The sequence below is a fragment of the Diabrotica virgifera genome, chromosome 8 (assembly GCF_917563875.1).
Source record: "Diabrotica virgifera virgifera chromosome 8, PGI_DIABVI_V3a".
Classification (NCBI taxonomy): Eukaryota; Metazoa; Arthropoda; class Insecta; order Coleoptera; family Chrysomelidae; genus Diabrotica; species Diabrotica virgifera.
In genome coordinates, this window is record NC_065450.1 from 31,431,475 (window position 1) to 31,453,292 (window position 21,818).

General features: G+C 34.0%; 1 protein-coding gene across 2 annotated transcripts in view; it reads right to left on the minus strand.

The window, feature by feature from the left end:
• Positions 1 to 1,495: 1,495 nt before the first annotated feature.
• LOC126890446 (lysine--tRNA ligase) overlaps positions 1,496 to 21,818 on the minus strand; it is a 35,890-nt gene continuing 15,567 nt past the window's right edge. For both annotated transcript variants that reach the window (XM_050659391.1, XM_050659390.1), the window contains exons 3-6: positions 16,813 to 17,255; positions 13,838 to 14,325; positions 8,584 to 8,824; positions 1,496 to 1,658 (exon numbers count right to left, since the gene is read on the minus strand). In XM_050659391.1, the coding sequence (XP_050515348.1) occupies positions 1,572 to 1,658; positions 8,584 to 8,824; positions 13,838 to 14,325; positions 16,813 to 17,255 (1,259 nt within the window). In that variant the 3' untranslated portion in view covers positions 1,496 to 1,571. The remainder of the gene's footprint in view (positions 1,659 to 8,583; positions 8,825 to 13,837; positions 14,326 to 16,812; positions 17,256 to 21,818) is intronic.

Consider the following 21,818-nt stretch of genomic DNA (forward strand, 5'->3'; position numbering starts at 1 on the left):
GGATTCAGAAAAGACAAGTCGACGACGGACGCAATATTTGTCATGAAACAAGCGAAAGAGAAGTTGATAGAATATAGCAAATCCGCATTTATTTGCTTCATAGACTTAACAAAAGCATTTGACACAGTCAGCCTTAGCGATATTACAGAAATTGAAGTCATACAACAAATGAACAATAACAACAGGACAAAAATTAAAACAAAGACACCACTACGGCCGACATACCAACACCAGAGGGAATCAGGCAGGGAGACAGCCTCAGCCCATTTCTATTCAATATTCTAATGGATGAAATAATAGAAATGTGGAATCGCTACAACTAGGATACAGACTCGGTCACAGTAGAATCAGTATGGTGTGCTATGCGGATGATGCAGCCCTGATAGCAGAGAATGACCTACAAAGACAACTTTATCGATTCTACCAAGCATATCCATGCAGATAACAAAATGCATTACTATTACGAAAGATCCAATTAAAATGCAAGCTCGTGGTAGAGGGGAAACCCATGGAACAGCTAAACCAGTTCGAATATCGAGATGTAGATTTATCAAGTTATCATGACCCAGCCAGAGACCTTTGAGGACAAATAAAGGCCACAGTCATGCCTGGATGTTTGAGAGGTGTGGTCTGGAATAATCTATATATGAGAATGGGCAAGGTTGGAATTGATAAAACTTGCATCAGACCTGTTATGACGTATGGTATTGAATTAAGAGAAGACACCAATAAAACCAAAAGCATGCTACGAACAGCCGAAATGAAGACACTAACACCTGGGAACAGGGAAGACAATAAGGGATAGAATACGAAACATCATCAGGGAACAATGTGGCGTGCAAGATGTAGTCAGATGGGGTAGGCAAAGACGAAGAGAATGGTTCAGCCATGTTAAAAGAATGGAGGAGTACAGAATATCAAGATACTGATCAGAAGATATCAAATTTTTACCGTCGGGTTGAAACAAATTTTGTTTAATAAATTGTTATCAATATTGACATTCAATACGCCGGCCGCTTCGCGTTATTTCTGATGGTGACACCACACTTCACTATGCGTTATGTGTTATGCGGCTACGCTGTATGCGCCCAAATATTTGTCCTTTGAAGTGGGTAAAAACCGGCAAATGGACGGATAGGCGAACTTGTTATGCGTGCTTACTCGCTATGCGCGCGCATCAAGCGAATATTGACGAATGAACCCTCCATACTTCGTTCTATGCGGCCCAATAAGGTGCATAACAAATAATCATAGCGAAGTGTGGTGAGTGGTGCCGCCATGAGAGAACGGTTCATTCTACGCAAAAATACTAATAAACATTTTTGTCCAAAATGATCTCAGCTACATTTCTTGTTTGAAATATTTTTTTCAACGGCGTAGAATTTTCTGTTTCTTTATACTGATAAAATTTTATTTTTAATAGGAGCTAAACTTTCACTGTATCTTTTGTTCCTTGTCGGGACTAGATCAGTCATTATTTGATAACAAAAATAACTTATTTACATTATAAATAATGTATTTTAAAACATAATATAAATAAAAAAGTTCATTCTTAATTTAAAAACATGCTGCTACTTGGCACCATCTACTGGAGCTTCTGATTCTTCCTTATGCTTATTAGGATCGTCTGGTTTCATAGCGGGGAAGAGCAACACCTCCTGCAATAAAACATTAATATAAGCATGAATTTGAATCAAGAGTGAGTGTAAAGCATAAGTGAAAACAAATAATAAATCTTAAAAACAGATGAACCAAGGATAAATAATCCCCACAAATTATCCCTGGACAAAAAATCCCCAGACAAATAATCCCCGGACAAAAAATCCCCGGACAAATAATCCCCGGACAAAAAATCCTCACAAAAATCCCAGAACAAATAATCACCGGACAAAAAATCCCCAAGAAATACCGGGTGTCCACTTATATTTTCCCTTGTTTTAACTGTCTAAAACTTCTAAACGACTCGAGTTAGAAATATGCGGTTTCCGCTGAAATGTTTTATTTTAGTAAAAGTTTTGTTTAAATGGATTTAATTTTTTATATCGCTTTTAAATAAAAAATGGCGGATTTTTGAAAAAAACAGTGTTGACTTTTTTAATAACACCCAGTATATTTTTTTGTAAATTGAAGGAACGGAAGTACACAAAGCAAACGGTCTTGTAAAAAGTATGACTCATTACTGTTTAAATAATGCCCTAATCTTAAATGGATCAAAGACCAATATGGTAACCTTTTCACCTTCTACTATGCAGATGAGTCCATTATTCTCCTTTTCATGAACATTTTTCAGTGCGTCACAAATTATAGAAAAAAAGGTAAGTCCGTGATAATACACATTTATGACATTTATTCTAACGTGACATTTTAGTTAAATCTGACAGTTGTCAAATTTTATTTTCAATTTGGAATAAAACCAAATCAATTGTGTCTATTGCATTTATAAAATGGTATTTTCTTTCATTTGTATAGTCTTATAAATTGTACAGATTATATTGATAATATTATTATTTTATTTAATAAATAATTCTTTTTTGATTATGGCGCCATCTATCGACAACTAGAATAATCACCGAACTAGAATAATTACCGAAGTATTCCCAGACGTGCCTTTTTTTCTGTCACATACAATTTAATGCGTTAGAGAGAAATCGAAAAACTGTGACGCACTGAAAGATGATCATGAGAAAAAGAATAGTAAAACTTGACAATGGGTCAGTGGTAAATAGCCACTCCACTAAGTTGTTAGGTGTTTACCTGGATTCTAATTTGTCTTAGATCTCTCACGTTGATTATGTAGTGGGAAGATTTTGCTCATTTACAGTCAATTTTGCAATATTGCTTAGATTGTTGGGGAAATTGCTTGTTCTTAAAAAAAAAAATTATTCGTACCATGACGTTTAGAAGGCGCTTGGATTTCTGTAGACCAGTTTTTAAACAATTAAATATTTTAACTGTAATTTCGCTGTAAATTTTCAGTTGTGTTGTTTATGTAAAGTCACACAGATATAATTTTATTTGTAGAAATGATGTTTCCTTAATGAGTTGCTACAATTTTCGTTACAGAAATGATTTGGTGACCCCTGTTCGCCACTTGACCGTTGTGGGCAAGGGTCCTTACCCAACATGCGTTCGTTTGTATAATAAATTACCTAATTATGTTAAAGAGTCAAATATTTATGTATTTAAGACAACAGTTAAGGACTTACTTCTGGTAAACACTTTCTATTCGTTAGAGGAATACTTGCAGGCATCTTTTTAACACTTTGTTTATATTTATGTGGAATAGATTGTATTTAACGCATTTCAATACTTGTAAAAGTCAGATGAAATAAAGAATATTGATTGATTGATCATTTACCTATCAAGCGATATAAAGTTTTTTAAAATCGGTTGTCAAATTTTTAAAATGAGAGATGCAATATGGAAATCACATAACATAATATCAATTTGTTTAGTTATGTTATTTAGTTATGTGATATCCACGTTGCACCTCTCATTTTAAAAATTAATTACTCAGTCATTTGACAACCGATTTTAAAAAACTTTATATCGCTGGATAGGTGAATGACCGTTCCTTCAATTTATAAAAAAAAAGTATACTGGGTGTTCTATTAAAAAAAAAAGTCAACAAAGTTTCTTTCAAAAATCCGCCATTTTTTTCGTGATTGAAAGCGATATAAAAAACTCAACCCATGCAGACAAAACTTTTACTAAAATAAAACATTTCAGCGAAAACCGCATATTTCTATCTTGAGCCGTTTAGAAGTTAGAGGCAGTAAAAATGGGAGAAAATATAAGTGGACACCCCCGGTGTTTTATGCCGAATAGTTTTCTAAACGTTTTTCCGTGAACGCAATCGACGCGCAAGGTTTTTCAGCCTCAGTGCATGAGAGTTATAGCAATCGCCATGAAACCGCACGAAAATAATGATTAGCAGTTAATATTATTATATAGTAATATAGTAAGAGTTTTTTTTCAAAAATCGTGGAAGATATGCGGAATGAGCTAAAGCTGTGAGAATCATGTTGTAATATTATTCACTTAAATCTTTTGCTCACTCTGCTTTGAATAACTATCAAAAGATTGCCTCTTCGTGAGCTAACTGCTGGTCCTGAAAACGATAATCTTTATTGTAATGCAAAAAACTTGTTCCTTTTTGTAAAGGACACCGCATACATTTTATGGAAAATATAATGTCACTCAAATGTAATAAAATTTACACGAATACATTACTCTCTAAATTACGATCATTTCATATCATTGAGTTAAGTCTGAATTTTTTATAATATCGGATTAAATTGATATAAATAAATAATCTAAAGATGAAGTAGTTTTCAATCTTAATAGCAAAATTAATAATATTGAAAATATTAAAAATATTACTAAAAGATTTTTAAATTGAAAACTTATTGGTACATTTCCCTGGTGACACCTCCAAGGCTTAGAGTCACCAGGTGCATTTTCCGTTGGAACTTTACCAAGCTGCAGACGGGGGATGTGAATTGCATAGTATAGAATTCCTTTCCTTTGTCTTCACTGCAGCATCCATTTGGCTTGCAAATTGTAGAAGCCTTGGAGGTGTCACCAGGGAAATGTACCAATAAGTTTTCAATTTAAAAATCTTTTAGTAATATTTTTAATATTTTCAATACTATTAATTTTGCTATTAGGATTGAAAACTACTTCATCTTTCAATTGCCAGATAGTCACCTAGTACCTTCACTTCAGTTGTAATGAGTGGGAAAAGCTCTCGGTGCTGGTCAATTGGAGTATGGAGAACAGTGCCTACGTTCTCTCCGATGAGACTCCAATAAGAGTCGAAAATCGCGATTCAGAGGACTGGACTGCGCTCCGTATTCTAATTGAAAAGTAAGATTGTTTTGCCTTCGCATTGCAACTGAATAAAAATGGTATACATTTTTATTTTTATTTTAAATAATCTAAAATTAAATGATAGTGTAGGGAGTTAGAGAGAGACATACATAAGTTAAGACCTACATAAGCTAGAGAGAAAAAAATTGTGAATAAGTATTTTGGGAATGAGTTCATAAATCTTAAAGTCTTATTTTGTCCAAAAAAATTTGAGGGGATTTTTTGTCCGGGGATTATTTGTCTGGGGATTTTTTGTCCAGGGATTATTTGTACGGATTTTTTGTCCGGGATTATTTGTCCGAACCCCAACAGATACATACATTATAAAATAAGCCAACTTGGATACAGCAAGGTAATGATATGCCGTCTCTCGCTTTACCTAGCCAATATAAATAACCTACTGCATGGGTTTTAATGAAATTTCGGGAATAGCCTCTACTTATCTCCTAATTCAAAATCTACCCTACAACGATGTGCGCTTTTATCTTGGGGGCGGTTCCCACCCCTTCTCGGGGGTGGAGAATTGTTCTCCGCCCTAAGTGACTAGAGAACCGCAAAAACTGTGTCTATAATTTTTTTTTGAAAACTCGATACTTTTTGAGTTATTCGTGGTTAAAAATTTGCCATTTTCATTGAAAAATGTCACCTTTTCGGACGGTTTTTTGTAAATACCTTAAAAATTATGCATCTAACGAAAAAAACGATATAAAACATATAGCTTATTTAAAATCAAAGAGATTCGTTTCTTCATAAATCTTCTGGTTATAATACAAAACGAGATATAGTAGGAGATTTTTTTTGGTGCATGCTCAAATCGGTGTGTTCAACTTAAAATAAGAGAAATGGTCAATTTTAAGGGTATAATGCTACCAATATCTTTTGTAGTGCTTGAAAAGCCCTTTAAAACGAGTACTGTTAAATGTCGATTACATTCAAACTAAGCGAGATATGGTGCAAACAAAATTGATGAGTTACACAACGATCCATGGAACGTGCAATGTTGAATGTGATCCTTCGAGACCATATAACAAACCAACAAATCAGGCAAAGATCAGGGGTTCATGACGTCGTCGAAAGAGTTACGACGCGTAAGTGGAACTGGGCAGGGGGGCACTTAGCTAGAACACAAGACGGACGGTGGACACAACGAATCATGGACTGCAGGCCCAGAAACTATAAAAGAAGCCGAGGACGACCATGACTAGATAGACCGACGACATACAAAGAGTAGCTGGAAACTGGCTACAAGCGGCCCAGTGTAGAGAACACTGGAAAGAACTGAGGGAGTCTTATGTCCAGCAGTGGACGCGATTGGCTGATTGATGATGATGATAGCTTTGGGTGCGAGAAGTCCTGGGAATAAATTCCGGTTGAGCCCACTTTTTATGAATGGAATATTTTAATAGTAATTTTAATATTTAAACAAGCTGAAAATGCGAGCATTGTCATAACGAAAACTTTGTATATTTACGTATTTTAATTCATAATATGGAAAATTTCTATTATGAAAAGTAGTTTAGAATTAATAATTATGTTTTAATGTGCAATTATATCATTCTAATTTAAATGTTATGAACTATAAAGGTAGTTTACTCTTGATCGAAATTCATATTTTTTATATACCTCGTATAAAATTAATAAAATTTTATACAAGGTGTCCCAAAAGTAGTGGAACGGTCGAATATTTCGCGAACTGAACATCGGATCGGAAAACTGAAAAATACGTGTTCAATCATTTTCAAAAATCTATCCAATGACACCAAACACCAACCTCCACTACACCCCCTGAAGGTGGGGTGGGGGGTAAATTTAAAATCTCAAATGAAAACCCCTAGATTTTCTTGCAGATTTGGATTCGTTACGTAAAAGTAAGCAACTTTTATTCAAGACATTTCTTCGAACTGTGGATAGATGGCGCTATAATTGGGAAAAACGATTTATCCTGATACCATGGGTAAATTATAGAAACGGTCTAATATCTCGAGAAATACACTTCCAAATGAGAAACCAAACAAATTTTTTAATACTTTTCGAAAACCTATCGAATAACACTAAACATGATCCTCCAACCCACCCCCCTGGAGGTGGGGTGGGGGGTAACTTTAAAATATTAAATAGCAACCCCCACTTTTTATTACAGATTCGGATTTGTCATAAAAAACTAAGCAACATTTATTCGAAACATTTTTTAGAATTGTTGATAGATGGCGCTTTAATTGGAAAAATAAGATTTATTAGCGCCATGTATCAGCATTTTTAAAAAATGTTTCGAATAAATGTTGCTTAATTTTTCATGACGAATTCGAATCTGCAATAAAAAGTGGGGGTTGCTATTTAAGATTTTAAATTTACCCCCCACCCCACCTCCAGGGGGTGGGTTGGAGGGTCATGTTTAGTGTTTATCGATAGGTTTTCGAAAAATATTAAAAACCTGTTTTTTGGTTTCTTATTTGGAAGTGTTTTTCTCGAGATATTAATCCGTTTCTTTAATTTACCTATGGTATCAGGATAAATCGTTTTTCCCAATTATAGCGCCATCTATCCACAGTTCGAAAAAATGTCTTGCATAAAAGTTGCTTACTTTTACGTAACGAATGCAAATCTGCAAGAAAAACTAGGGGTTTCCATTTAAGATTTTACAGTTACCCCCCACCCCACCTCCAGGGGGTGTAGTGGGAGTTGGTGTTTGGTGTCATTGGATAGATTTTTGAAAATGATTGAACACGTATTTTTCAGTTTTCCATCCGATGTTTAGTTCGCGAAATATTCGACCGTTTCTCTACTTTTGGGACACGGTTGCATCATAAATCTTAGAACAAGAAGAGCTTTTTATGAAGAATAACTTTTATTTGTCAAATTAAAAATAAAAGAGTTATAAATGAAAATGTTCTTGGTATCCATAATTTGAGAAAAATCTTCAAATATTTTTTTCCATTAGAAGGATGTACACAGACACAATACTGGCTAGTGATTTTAGTCAATAATTTTGCCAATTCGCCAAAAAAATAATTTCTAAATAGTTAATAATTATTACTAAATAATTAGTAATTTTGCCAATTTCGGCAAAATTCTCAAAAAACAAAAAAATTACCTTCTACAATCACTATCCAGTTGAGTCGAGTTTAGGGAACGACTAGGTATACATAATATTTTAATTTTATAGCAAATGGAACAGTCCATTTATCATAAAGGGGAGGCCGTATTTATACTGGTATAAACCTTTTTAAAACTGTTAATAAATTATTGCTTTTAAAATATTTATACTCAAATTGTATTTTTGAACATCTTATTTATTTTATATAATAATTAAATTCACTATTAAATGTCATTGATGTTTTATTAATACTTAATTTGAAATTTAGTTTGACATTCACGAAGTGTCAAACTCAAATGTAAATAACCTATGCTTGGCAAATCGAGAATTAAAAAAAAAGTAGCCTACTTCCTAATCAACCATTTGAGCTGACATTTAGTGCGTCTGTAGGAGATAACCGGATTATGACGTCACATTTTAGACTTTGAGGTCGATTATCTCGAAGACGGTTAGATATATCGAAATGCCGTTTTCAGATTTGGATTCAGAAGGTAAAACTACATAAGAATCCATCGATACACCTGCTCTAAGTATTGCAGGAGCGGCAACGCAACAACACACAGACTTTTGCAAATTTATAAACGAAAAGTTTTCGTTGAAAAATATCTTTTGCTTACCTTAATATTGTTATTGTCTGTCAAAAACATTGTGACTCTATCAATGCCCATACCCCAGCCAGCGGTAGGAGGTAGACCGAATTCCAAAGCCTTGCAAAAATCTTCATCTAACAAGGGTACTTCATCATCACCTTCGGCTTTAAGAGCTGCTTGTTGTTCGAACCTTTCTCTTTGCACAACAGGATCGTTTAATTCGGTGTAAGCATTGCAAATTTCTTTTTTCATTACAAAAAGTTCGAATCTGAAAATATCAATTAAATAAAACAATTTATTGATAAAAAAAATCATATCACTTTCTATGAGAAGGAAATGCGTTGTTATAGTTGATAGAGAAATACGACAAGAAGAAAAAAGAAGATTTGGTATTTATAGATCTTGAGAAGGCGTACAACACATTTCCTTAACAAGAGCTATGGAGATGTATGAGAGAAATGGTTTCCTGAAAAGTATGTATAGACAAGGCGAAAACGGCGTGTTCGTTGGAAAAAATATTCCCATGAAATTTTTTTGCATAATCACATTCGTCAGACACCCCAGAATAAGGTTCAAGAAGTCGCCCACGCGAAAAGTGGTCCAATTTTTTCTAACATTTTTTTTTAATCAAATTGCAAAAATCAATATTTTTGGCCCGGACAATTTTTGTTTAGATTTTTCGGACCATTCCGGACAAAAAAGGTCTAAGTTGATCGTGTTCGAGTTATAAACAATTTAAAATTTGAAAAACGCGAAAATGGCCATTTTTAAGACTTAATAACTCGATTAAAAATTATTATTATGAAAGTCAGAAAGTGATTAAATCAAATTTAAAGCCTCCCCTACATGATCCTGAAGAAATTTGTGTCATTAATTTATTACTAAACTGTTATTTTTATTTATTAATAATGAGCGGTAAGATCGTATTGACGCGGCTGCAAATGTGAGTGCGAGTGAGATGCGCCATTCAACTGCCTGAATGGCATCTCTTTCGCACTCATTATGGACGGCCGCCTAAAACGTGCATGGCGCTCATTATTCTTCTTCTTCTTTTGCCCTTTCATTCGTCTAATTTTGAACATAGGCTTCCCCAGTTTCCTCCATTCGCTTCTGTTTATAGTGCTTTCTGTTTCCAGTGCGTTCCTCCTATCTTTTTAATGTCGTCTCCCCATCTCATCTGGGGTCATCCTCTTGCTCTTTTTCCTGTCCATGGTCTCCATTGTTGTATCGTGCTATTTAACCTATTGTCCGTTTGTCTTGCGTTATGACCTGCGAAGCTCCATTTTAGCCTGGCTATATGTTGGCCTGCGTCTTTGACTTTTGTTCTATTTCTGACCCAGTTGTTTTGCTTTTTGTCTGTCAATTTTACTCCTAACATTGCTCTCTCCATGGCTCTTTGTGTCTTCATTATTTTATCCATGTTTGCCTTGATCAAGGTCCATGTTTGGCATGCGTATGTGAGAATTGGGAGTATGCACTGGTCAAACACTCTTGTTTTTAAGTATTGTTGTATTTTTTTATTCTTTAGGACCCATTTTAATTTTCCAAATCCTGCCCAGGCCAATCTGACCCTTCTTTTTACCTCCGCTGTTTGGTTTTCCTTATTTATTTTTATCATCTGTCCCAAATATATATAGTCAGTAACCGCTTCTATTGTGGTGTCGTTTAGTATTACGTTTCTATTGTCTTGTGTGTTTGTCATTGTTTTTGTTTTGGCAAAATTCATTTTTAGACCTATTTGTTCGGATTCATTTGCTAGTTCGGTTAGCATGGTTTGTAGTTCTTCAAAACTTGATGCTATGACTACTACATCGTCTGCATGTTTTAGGTGGTTTAGTTTCTTTCCATTTATGTTTATTCCCATGTTTGTCCATTCCATTGTTTTGAAAACATCTTCCAGTGCTAATGTAAATAGTTTAGGAGAAATAACATCTCCCTGTCGCACTCCTCTGTTAATTGGTATGGGTTTTGTGGTTTCTTCCAATTGTACTGTCACTGTTGCTTTCTTATATATATTATGTATTAGCATTCTGTATCTGGAATCTATTCTACAGTTGTTTATAGCTTTTTCTATTGACATTTCCACGCTGTCAAATGCTTTTTCGTAGTCAACGAACGCTAAGTGCAGATCTATATGGTATTCGTTAGCTTTTTCTATTAGTGTCCTAATTGTTAGAAGATGGTCAGTGGTGCTATATCCCTTTCGGAATCCTGCCTGCTCTACTGGTTGATACGAGTCCAATTTGTGTGTTAGTCTGTTGTTGATAATCCTCATGAATAGTTTATACGTTTGTGACAGCAGTGAGATGGGTCTGTAATTTTTTTATGGGCGCTCATTATTATTACTTAAAAATAACAACTTAGTAATCAAATAATGACAAAAATTTCTTCAGGATCTTGTAGGAGAGGCTTTAAAATTTGATTTAGTCACTTTCTGACTTTCATAGTAATAACTTTTAATCGAGCTATTAAGCCTTGAAAATCGCCATTTTTCGTTTTTTTTTTTCAACTTTAAAATGCTTTTACCTCGAAAACGATCAACTTTGGAGAAAAATTATAAGAGACCTTCTTTATCCAGAATGGTCCAAAAAACGTATAAAAAAATTTTCCAAGCCGAAAATATTGATTTTTGCAATTTTATTAAAAAAAAATTATTAAAAAAAATTTGGACCACTTTTCGATTGGGCGACTTCTTGAATCTTATTCTGGAATATCTCACGAATGTGATTATGCAAAAAAATCTCATGGGAATATTTTCTCCAAAGAACCCGTCGTTTTCGCCTTGTCTAGTATGGCTCGTGACGAATATGTATTTCCAGTGATGGTTTGTTTGGATCAAGGCTCTGCACTGAGTCCCTGCCTGTTTAATCTTGTTATTAAAGATGTACTGACCGAGAAGGTAGGGGAGAGGGCTCGTTGAACAATGCTCTTTGTGTATATTGTGTTAAGCCTCGGTTTCCTCGAAAGCGGCACCGACAAACTGCGACCGTAACACCGCAATGAATGACGTCATAAAAAACTGTACCACGCAAAATAATAGCGGTGGTTTCCAAGGATGCGTTGGAAGCCACCGCTTGCTGAGTTTGCACATTCCATTGCCGCAGTGAAGAACCTTGAATTTTTCACTGTAATCTGACGTAATCGCAGTGTTACGGTCGCAGTTTGTCGGTGCCGCTTTCGAGGAAACCCAGGCTTTAGTGAAGAAGAAAAAATAAATGTTGAAGGGTTAGAGATGGGCTATTGAAGAGGAAAGACTTATGTTAGCAGATCGAAACGGAGTATATGCGGTTGAGACGAACAGGAATGGTCGTGGAGATCAAATTACTTGGGGAAAAACTAGCATGAGTAGGAGAATTTAAATATCTGGTTTCTACATAATGGAAAATTATGTAGATAATGGAAAATCGACACTAGATCGAGAAGTGCTGAAAGGAAAGATATACAAGAGTGTGATGAGGTCTGCATTAGTGAACAGTGGTGAAGTGTGGGCTGTAAGGGAGGTTCAGAAAAAGAAGCTGGATGTAGCTGAAATGAACATATTATGGAGGATGTTGGGTAACACTAGCAGAGATCAGGAACGACGTGATTTAGGGAAAGAGCTTGGCTGAATACAGTCTCAAAATGGTTCAAGAACATACTGCAATGTATTGGTCACATCAGATCATGTCAGACGTAGAAATGAGAACTATGTAGGACGAAGGATAGAACTGCTGGAAGTTGAGGGAAAAAGAGGTAGAGGAAAAGTAAGGAGATGGAAGGACTGTGTGGTAGACAATTTGACAGAGAAAGATTTAAATGAAGAAGACACGATGAATAGAATTGAGTGGCGAAAAGAACAGCGACCTCTGAAAAGGAAAAACTGAGGAAGATCATCTACTGATCACATCTGATATGATGGGTTGCTGTCAGCCACAAATCTTTTTTAAAAACCATTTCAAACAGGCCAACAAAGAACAGCCTTTGCACACTGCTGCTCTAAAAAGACTTGTGGTTGTTGTGTTGAACCATGTGCGTAGATTCTTCAGCCAGGAAATCCTTCGCCTTCCTGGTCCTCGTTTTCCCTCCGCTTTTCCTTGCAAGATTAGTTGCAGTAGTCCATAGGTATTCGATTTTGGCTGCTTTTATTGTGATTAACAGCTCTTTTTCTTTTTGCATTCTCAGCAAAAGACCCTCATTAGTAACGTGGTGGGTATAAGATACCTTCAGGATTCGACGATAAAGCCACATCTCAAAAGCCTCAATTTTCTTGCAGGTGGCGTCTGTGAGAGTTCACGACTCAACTCCAAGAACAGCCGAAGCTATGAATACCTGCACAGTCGCAAAGAAGGTAGTCTGAAAACATATAGCACGATTTGATCTAGAATCTAGATTGTAGTCCATGGCCTGAGGAGATGTACTATCACGTCCAGGCTAAACGTTCTACAAGACATGAGCAAACTTGTATCTCAAATAGCTCTAGCCTCTCATAATCATCACCTTTATCGGAATATATTCCACTGGCTGAATGATTTCTGGTCCTTCATAATTTAAGAATACTGGAGGGGTGCCGGTGTTCAATACCCCTTCGGGGAGAGTCTTGAATAGATATCAGTGTCTCTTTCCAGCGGTTTTCACTTGCAGTAAGTTCAATGTGCCGCTAAGCCTTCGATTGCTAAGTGGAGAAACTTTTAATGAACTTCCATAAGATGCTGTAATTCTGGCCTGTTGAATTGGTTATTTAAATAAAACACTTGCTATTTTGTTATGACTGTAATGGAATTTGTAAGGGCAAGAAATAGAATTTTATATATGAACATTTGAGTTAACAGCTACCATAAAACGCCAAACCACAACCTTTCACACATTACCGGCATTATTTTGCAACGTGTAGGAATACTCTCCGAAAAACACACCGATTTTTACTTATCTGGTCGTTACGAATGTTGATAGCTGACTGACTGCTTGCCCTTGCACCCCGCTCACACATGCAGTTCGTTGCTGTTTGGCGGGAATCAACAATTTCTTAGAAGTTGGCCTTCAGGCACTGCGTAATAAAATAATTTATGTTTTTTGTCAGAGGCGACGCGGTATAAATATTATTGGTGAAATAGAGTTATCTGTTTGGAGATTACAGTTCTCCAACAAATACTTTTCAGTTTACTCTGGTCCTTATATAGTTAGAAGTGATTACTGGTACATAACTGGTGCATATTACAAAACGTAAGGGGCAAAAACGAAAGAAATGATTATGATAAGCATGATAGAAGAATATAAAAGTAAAAATATACAAAAAAACTTTTACCTTTCTGTCAATCCCGGAATAGATCTATGCCACTTGGCCAATGGACTCATTACTTGAGGATGTTCGATAATGAAAGTGGGATTAATTGATTTTTCTTCAATGAAATCTCCAATCAGCTTGTCCAGCAACCTGTTGGCAGTTCTAGGGGGCGTGCAATCAACATTGTGCTTAATACAAAGGTCATTCAAGAACTTTTGAGCTTCGGCACTGGTGAGATTTGTTGGAAATTTAACATTCAATTCTTTTTCTAAAGTAGATATGATCGAAACTCTCTTAAACGGAGGAGTAAAATCTATTTCGACCACTTGGTCGTCGTCAGGACCATTGGGATGATACTGTATTTTATATGAGCCATGTATACTCTTCACCATTCCTGAAACCATCTCTTCGGTAATTGTCATGAGATCATTGTAGTCAGCATAAGCCATATAAAACTCACATGTTGTAAATTCTGGATTGTGAGTAAGATCTATACCTTCGTTCCTAAACTGAAAAAATAATTCTTTACTTACAAAATGTACAGGGTTATTCACTATATTTTGACCCCCCTGTAAACTGCTTTATTTACAGAATTAGAAAAAAATGGTAAATACGAAAGTTATTCAATTTTTAAAATATGATCTTTTGACATATATAACATACTAGTGACGTCATCCATCTGGGCGTGATGACGTAATCGACTATTTTTTTGAATTAGAATAGGGGTCGTGTGCTAGCTCATTTAAAAGGTAGTTCAATTCTCTATTCAGTAATATAAACATTAAGATAATTATTTATACAGGGTGTCCAAAAATATTTTTTTTAATTAAATTGATTGACACAAAAAGAAGAACAGTGGCGGCTCGTGGTAATTTAAAATAAGTGTTCAATTAAGGAATGTAATTATACACACGGTGAATAAAAGCCGCGGGAAATTGCGGCGCAGGCGAAAAATTTTTGGGGCCTCGCTCTTTTTTGTCTAAAGGGCACCGCACAGATCTTATGGAATATATTATGTCACCCAAATTCAATAAAACTTACATAAATAGATTCGTCTCAATTTAACGGTCATTTCGTATCATTGCGCCAACTCTTCTGAGTTGCATTTCATTTTTTAAATAAATTTGGGAAGATCCGTGTTTTTTAATTTTTGTCGATAAATGAGATAAATCCCGAACGCCCGTTTTTGTCCACTCTGAAGAAATAGTTTCATTTTTCGAAAGTACTAAACATGGAAAACAAAAGAAAGAATGTAGTCTATCACACCCGCACAACCACCAAGTTTGTTATATTGTTCAACTTTAAAGCAACGTTTAAACTTTTTGTTTTTTATAGCACATTTTTGTACCAAGTTTATCTCCGACCGAGGTGGACCATTATTTTTTATAAGAAGTCGATTTTCAAAACTATTTGCATTTTCTTTTATAAAATCCACTGAATAAGGCTCCATCATAAAACTATTAATATTGTATTTAAGATTTAACCGTATTTAACTAGAACCCACAACAGAAAATTCCAAACTGTGAACCGAAACCAGAGAACGTTCTCTGCCGAAATGCACCACTGGTCTCTGGGTGCACTGCACAAATCCTTACTGTTTTAGATAGGCGAAATGCCCTTTCACCGATTTTAAGATTTCTCTTTCTAATATAGGCGTAGGTTAGTACTGGCTGGTTCAATTTGAATTCTGCACCAGAGCACAAGTATCTGCACTTGTCACGTGCGTAGAGCATCCAGCGGCGCGGCGTAGAGCAAATAAATATGATTACTAAATAAAGTTATATTTTAATTTAATGATTCTATAAGATTTAAAAAAATATTTTAATATTTATGAGATTTAAAAAAACTGTATTTTAATTAACTTTTATTGGGTGTTCAATGCACAAGTGAATCAATGGAGAAACCGCCCCTGAAGAAGAATGTATGTAATTTATTTAATTTAAAATACATTTTACTGCTGTTAGAAAACAAATAAAAGTTTATTGCACAAATAAACATTGATTTTTGTTTAAATTCAATGTTCAAACTTCCAAGAGGCAGATGGGAGGCAGCTTGAACATTGAATTTAAGTGAAAAGTAATGTTTATTTGTTCAATAAATATTTATTTCTGTTTTCTGACAGGAGTATAATGTATTTTGAATTAAATAAATTACATACATTCTTCTTTTTGTGTCAATTAATTTAATTAAAAAAATGATTTTTGGACACCCTGTATAATTAATCATGTTTATGTTTATATTACTGAATAGGGAATTGAATAACCTTTCAAATGAGCTAGCACTCGATCCCTATTCCCATTTAAAAAAATAGTCGATTACGTCATCACGCCCAGATAGATGACGTCACTAGGATGACATATGTCAAAAAATCATAATTTAAAAATCGAATAACTTTTGCATTTTACATTTTTTTTCTAATTCTGTAAATAAAGCAGTTTACAGGGGGGTCAAAATATAGTGAATAACCCTGTACAGATTGTACAAATAATATTAAGATTGCTTTTTAATCTTTTCATCATATTTTAATACTTATCATCCTATTCCCAACGAAGACAAATCCAAAAACACAAAAATTATAATAAATATATTTACTAAAATCTATTTATATATAATATTTTTTATAAAAAAATATTTTTTCACACTTTATTTGCACTGATACATACGTAACTTGAAAGATTTAGCAACTAACTGTAACTGTCTGTGTGCGCATAGTTCATACTGTTGTTTTTGAAAAAATTCACTCTTAACATTTTTTCCAATCGCGCATAAAGAAGTATAACTTAAAAAATCTGTAATAGGTTTCGATATAATTGGAAAACATCGATTTTCATTTTGTAACTTCAAAGGGCTGTAACTTTTGTTACATGCACATTTGTACTAAGGTAAGTTAGGTTCAGTCGAACTATTTTTGGTCCCTGAATATGTGATTGAATTTATGGCCTGCCTTTTTGTTACACCCTGTATAATTTTAAATACTAAACATCAAAAGTATTTACCTGTCTGCCTATTTCATACACTCTATCCAACCCTCCAACAACTAGAGTCTTGTGATACAATTCTGGTGCTATTCTCATGTACAAATCCATATCAAGTTCATTATGATGAGTGATGAAAGGTTTAGCGACAGCGCCTCCCGCTTGCATGTTCATCATAGGCGTTTCAATTTCCAAAAAACCCATCTCATCTAAATACCTTCTTACATAGGCAATAATCTTAGCTCTGACTTCGAAGATTTTGCGGACCCTGTTGTTTAAGATAAGATCAAGATACCTCTGCCTGAATCTGGTTTCTTTGTCTTTAAGACCAAAGTGCAAATGAGGAAGCATGTGTAAACAAGGTGCCAAAAGTTTGATTTTCTTTGGTAGGATTGACAGCTCGCCTTTCTTTGTCTTGGTTGGAACTCCTTCTATACCAATAATATCTCCTCTCCTTATTTTAGCTAAAAGAACAATAGGATTTAGGCTTTAAAAAATAATAATAAAAATGGTCTATCGCTAAGGATCGGTTACACCAAAAACAAATAAATCATTGAATAGTTATTCGTCGAATCAAACTTATTAGTCGATTATATATTTTTGTTTCAATAAAATTTTGATAATTTAAAGTTAAACTAAAGAATTTACTTTCTTATAGATATTGACAGCGACTTTAACTTGTCAATTTATTCTAAGAGTAATTAATATTTATTTGATAAAAAAATCGTCTTATTTGACGTTGGTAAAATGAAGAAATGTTAATTTATTGACTGAATAACTTTATTCATCGAATAAACTACTATTTGTAGTTGGTGAAACCGTCCATACAAACACTATAGACTGAAGTGTAATTATATTGTAATCATCTCGTGTCTTTTTCTAGCAAAATGAATGGACTCGTTGAGTGCACTGCTGAGACAGCCGAAATTAAAAAAGAACTGCATTCAGTACTACTGAAGTTCCTTCCTTCATCTTTAATTATGAAGTAAAAAAGTAGAAGATGAACTAACTGACCCAATTAAAGCTAATAATGGGATGACAGGGGGATTCTCTGAGTATCTATCGTACGGTTGACCTAATATGCAGATTCTTAGTGACACTGTTATATTTAACTCGTTTTATTCATTTATAATAGTTTTTGTTTTATCATATTTCTCGTAATCTAAGTGTCCAGTCCTTTGGAATCGTTCTACGAAACTTTGAAAAGTTTCTCTTCTTGGTTATCATATATCATGGAATTGCTGATGATAAATTCTTATGGCTAGTAGCACATTTTCGTTATACTCTCCTAGAACAAAATCTATACTAATCAGTTCCTCATTAGAAAAATTCATATTAGTAATGGTAACAAAGCAACTGGAACTATAAAAATAGTATAATGTCAAAGGTTTGCAAGTTTAGTGTCAAAGTCATAGCCAAAGAGGTAGAATATTGTATGTTTTATTAATATTGTATACACCAACAATCTTAACTTCGTAGGCATTGTGATATATCACCCAATGTTCATAAATTAACAATCATTCTGGATTAACATGTATCTATTATAAAAAATTATTTTTTATTGAATATATTAAAGTTTGGTTTAAAGAACCACGAATAACTCACAAATTAAAGCTGTTAGGTATGGGGAATGCTTAAGAAATAAAAAGGTACCGTAAAATATAATTTCAATACAATATTAAAATACAGAAATACTAAAATAAAAAATAGAACACCACTTAAGAAAACCCAGAAAATACTCCTTCCGAGTTTTGACCCACCCTGTATACTAAAATTACACATTTTGTTGTATTAATAATTTTTAACAATAGTAGACTATATTTAGTAGCATTTATTTAGTTATAGTAGCATTTGAACATAAATAAATAAAGTTTTTATTGTCAAATAAAAATTCTACAAGGTGTGAATATTGCTTCTAAATTAATAAAAAACGTAATTACCTTTTAAACTACCTCGTATAACATTACAGAACCTTAAATTTTAAGAAAGAAGACATCAAGGAGGATCCAAAAATGTAAAAATATACATATTATTAAGAAAACATAAGTTTATGTCACCTTGTCAATACGGGTGACCCTGTATATTTGAAAATATTTTTAAATTACGATCCTATTAATTTATGCGCCAACTTTTAAAAGTTATTTAGACTTTTTTTCGTATATCTTATGACAAATGAGTAATAATTGGATTTCCTCGCACTAAAGCCCCCCTGTATATTTATCTTGTTTATTATTGGCATTACTGGGAACTTAAGAATGCATTTCGTAAGGTGTGTTCTCTATTTATCCACCTATATTTTAAAATAATCTTAATTCTATTATCAATAATATAATTTTTTTAAGTCATTAAGAAAATAAATGGGTATACTGATAATAAAGATAGCAATATTCAATGACGCTAATTGTAAACATATTTTCAAAATAATTAGAGGATTATGATATAGAGATTACAGCTAAACTAATGTTTGTTGGTTATTTCAAGCTTAAAGGTGATACCGGTATTGTCAATAGATTGCGAATAAATTAAAAATAAACACAAGAAAATTTTGAGTCTTCATTTTATTGTCAAATCGTAATTTCAACATTTGTTTCATCATCATCTTTGGCTTGACAATCCTGTGTGGATCCACCTGCTAAGATTTGTCGGCATTCTATTCTGGTTTCTGGTGACCTGTTGCCATTTTCTGATTTTTAATATCCCCTCAGTCAGTCTCAACTTCATCTAACCACCTAATTCGCGGTCACCCTCTGCTTCTTCTTCCTACATATATTCCTATGGTTAGCTTTTTAGCAAACATGTCTGCCATTTGTATTATATTATGTCCAGCCCATCTAAGTTGCTTCATTTTAATGAACGTTATGACATCTAGTTCATTAAAAAGTTGATATGATTCAAAGTTATTTCTTTTGCGCTACTACCCTTGATCGTTTATAGTTCAAAATATTTTGCAAAGTATTTTACATATGAATATCACCAAAATTGTTTCATCCTTTTGTGTTAAAGTTCGTGTTTCTGCCCCATAATATGTGAGGACCCGTCTCAGCAGTGTTGTGTATATATTAGGTTTGTTCTAGCAAACAGTCAAACTAGTCAGAAACCGTCAGCAAACAGTTGGTCAGTGAGAGAACATAATACAGTCACCAGTGCTATCCCCTCTACTCGCGCTGGTCGACTATTCGCTGATGGTTTCAAACCGTTTGAAACTGATGCTAGAACAAACCTAATAATTTCCTTTGCTCGTTTTGTTGGTAGTAGTCACTAACTGGCTAAGGTATGTACAGCTGTCAACAAGTTCAAAGATATGATTTCAAAGATATTAACCTTTGTCGAGCGGTATAATTTTACACCGGTAACAGACGGCATAGGTACAATTGTACCTGTTATACATTTTCTTAAAAATTCCTTAATCTAAAAGGAAATCTTTGTTAATTTTAAGATAATATTATTTATTACTAGCATAATTGGTTAAAAATTGTTTAATATTGTAATAAATAAATAATAATATTCAGTAATTTGTTCTTGTACGGATTTACAAACAAAGATTAGAAGCCGCTTTTAAGTCACCCCTGTTATCTATCGTAAATTATTGAAATTACTGCAACAACAAACTTGAAAATAGTGGTCGTAAACAAATTCTAGGAAGAGTAGCATTGTATTATAGGTACTTCAGTTGGAGACGTAATAAATTTCATCCACATTTAGTTATTTGGTGATTGTTTATATGTGTATACCTAAAAATTATCATGAGTAATAACAATTCAAAATTTAGTTTAGCGAAATGCCGACAAAAGAGGTATACATAGAATCAACAAAGAAAACTTGTGAGAGACGTGTAATATGGAGTCTCTGTCACTAATACGTACAGCAATGTCTAGTGATCGGTTCAAGACCATGCTAAGATTTATAAGATTTGACAACGAAAATACCTGCCAATAACGCAAAAAAGCCGAAAAGGCTGAACTCATACGAGATACCTGGACAATGAAGAATAAAAATGTGTACCAAGGCTACAAACCATCCCAAAGCATAATCATATATGAACAACTGTTTTCATTTAGAGGCTGCACACAATTTACACAATATATATCTTCCAAACTCACTAAACATGGTATTTTGGGTTTGTAATGCTTCAAATCCCATACAAATTCACCTTTATATTTGAAAAACAGCATATTGTTCCCGACAAGTTAATGTTGGCGAACGAACAGTTTTGGATCTGGCCACGTCTTATAAAAGTTCTGAGCGAAATATTACCACAGATAACTTTTTACCAGTTTTGAACTAGCTAAAGTCTGGAATTCATATCACATAAGGTTAGTGGGCTCAATTAGAAAACATAAGAAATTTCTACTCATCAATAAGCAAGCAAGCAAGAAAATAGCTATTTTTTTCCACAAATCTTGCATACAATCATGAATGCTCTTATTTGCTAAAGAAAAAAAAGCATTAGTGTTACTCTCGTCCATGCAGATAACAGGACAAGTAGCCGGAAATGATTAAGTATTAGAGTAAATCTAAAGGGGTGTTGTGTTGATACCATGGATAAAATGCTGGGTGAGTATACGATCAAACTTCTAACATTGCTTTGGGTCTTGGCCTTTTTTTATAATATGATTGACATCATTGGCTTAACATCCTACATTATATTGAGATAGAGAGCACAATCCATTCTAAAAAACAAAGGACCCATGCAAGAAGTTTTTGAAAGATCTTTCTAAACATCTTTGTCTTGCTGTAGATACTCCTCCTCAAGTATCTCACAGCATTCGTAGATCTTCTCCAGTAACCGGAAGTTGCCATGTTTGTCAAAACGAACGGAAAAAACAACCTAAAATGAGAAAAAGTTGTGTCGTATGTTTTCTACCTATATGTGACAAACATTCTTTGTCTAAAACGACATGTATGTGTTGCCAAAATCCACACTAACATTCATTTTTGTATTATGGTTCAAATAAACTATCATTTAAATACAAAATGTATTGATATTTTATAACTTTCATTTAAAAAAAATACAAGGTAAAAATGTA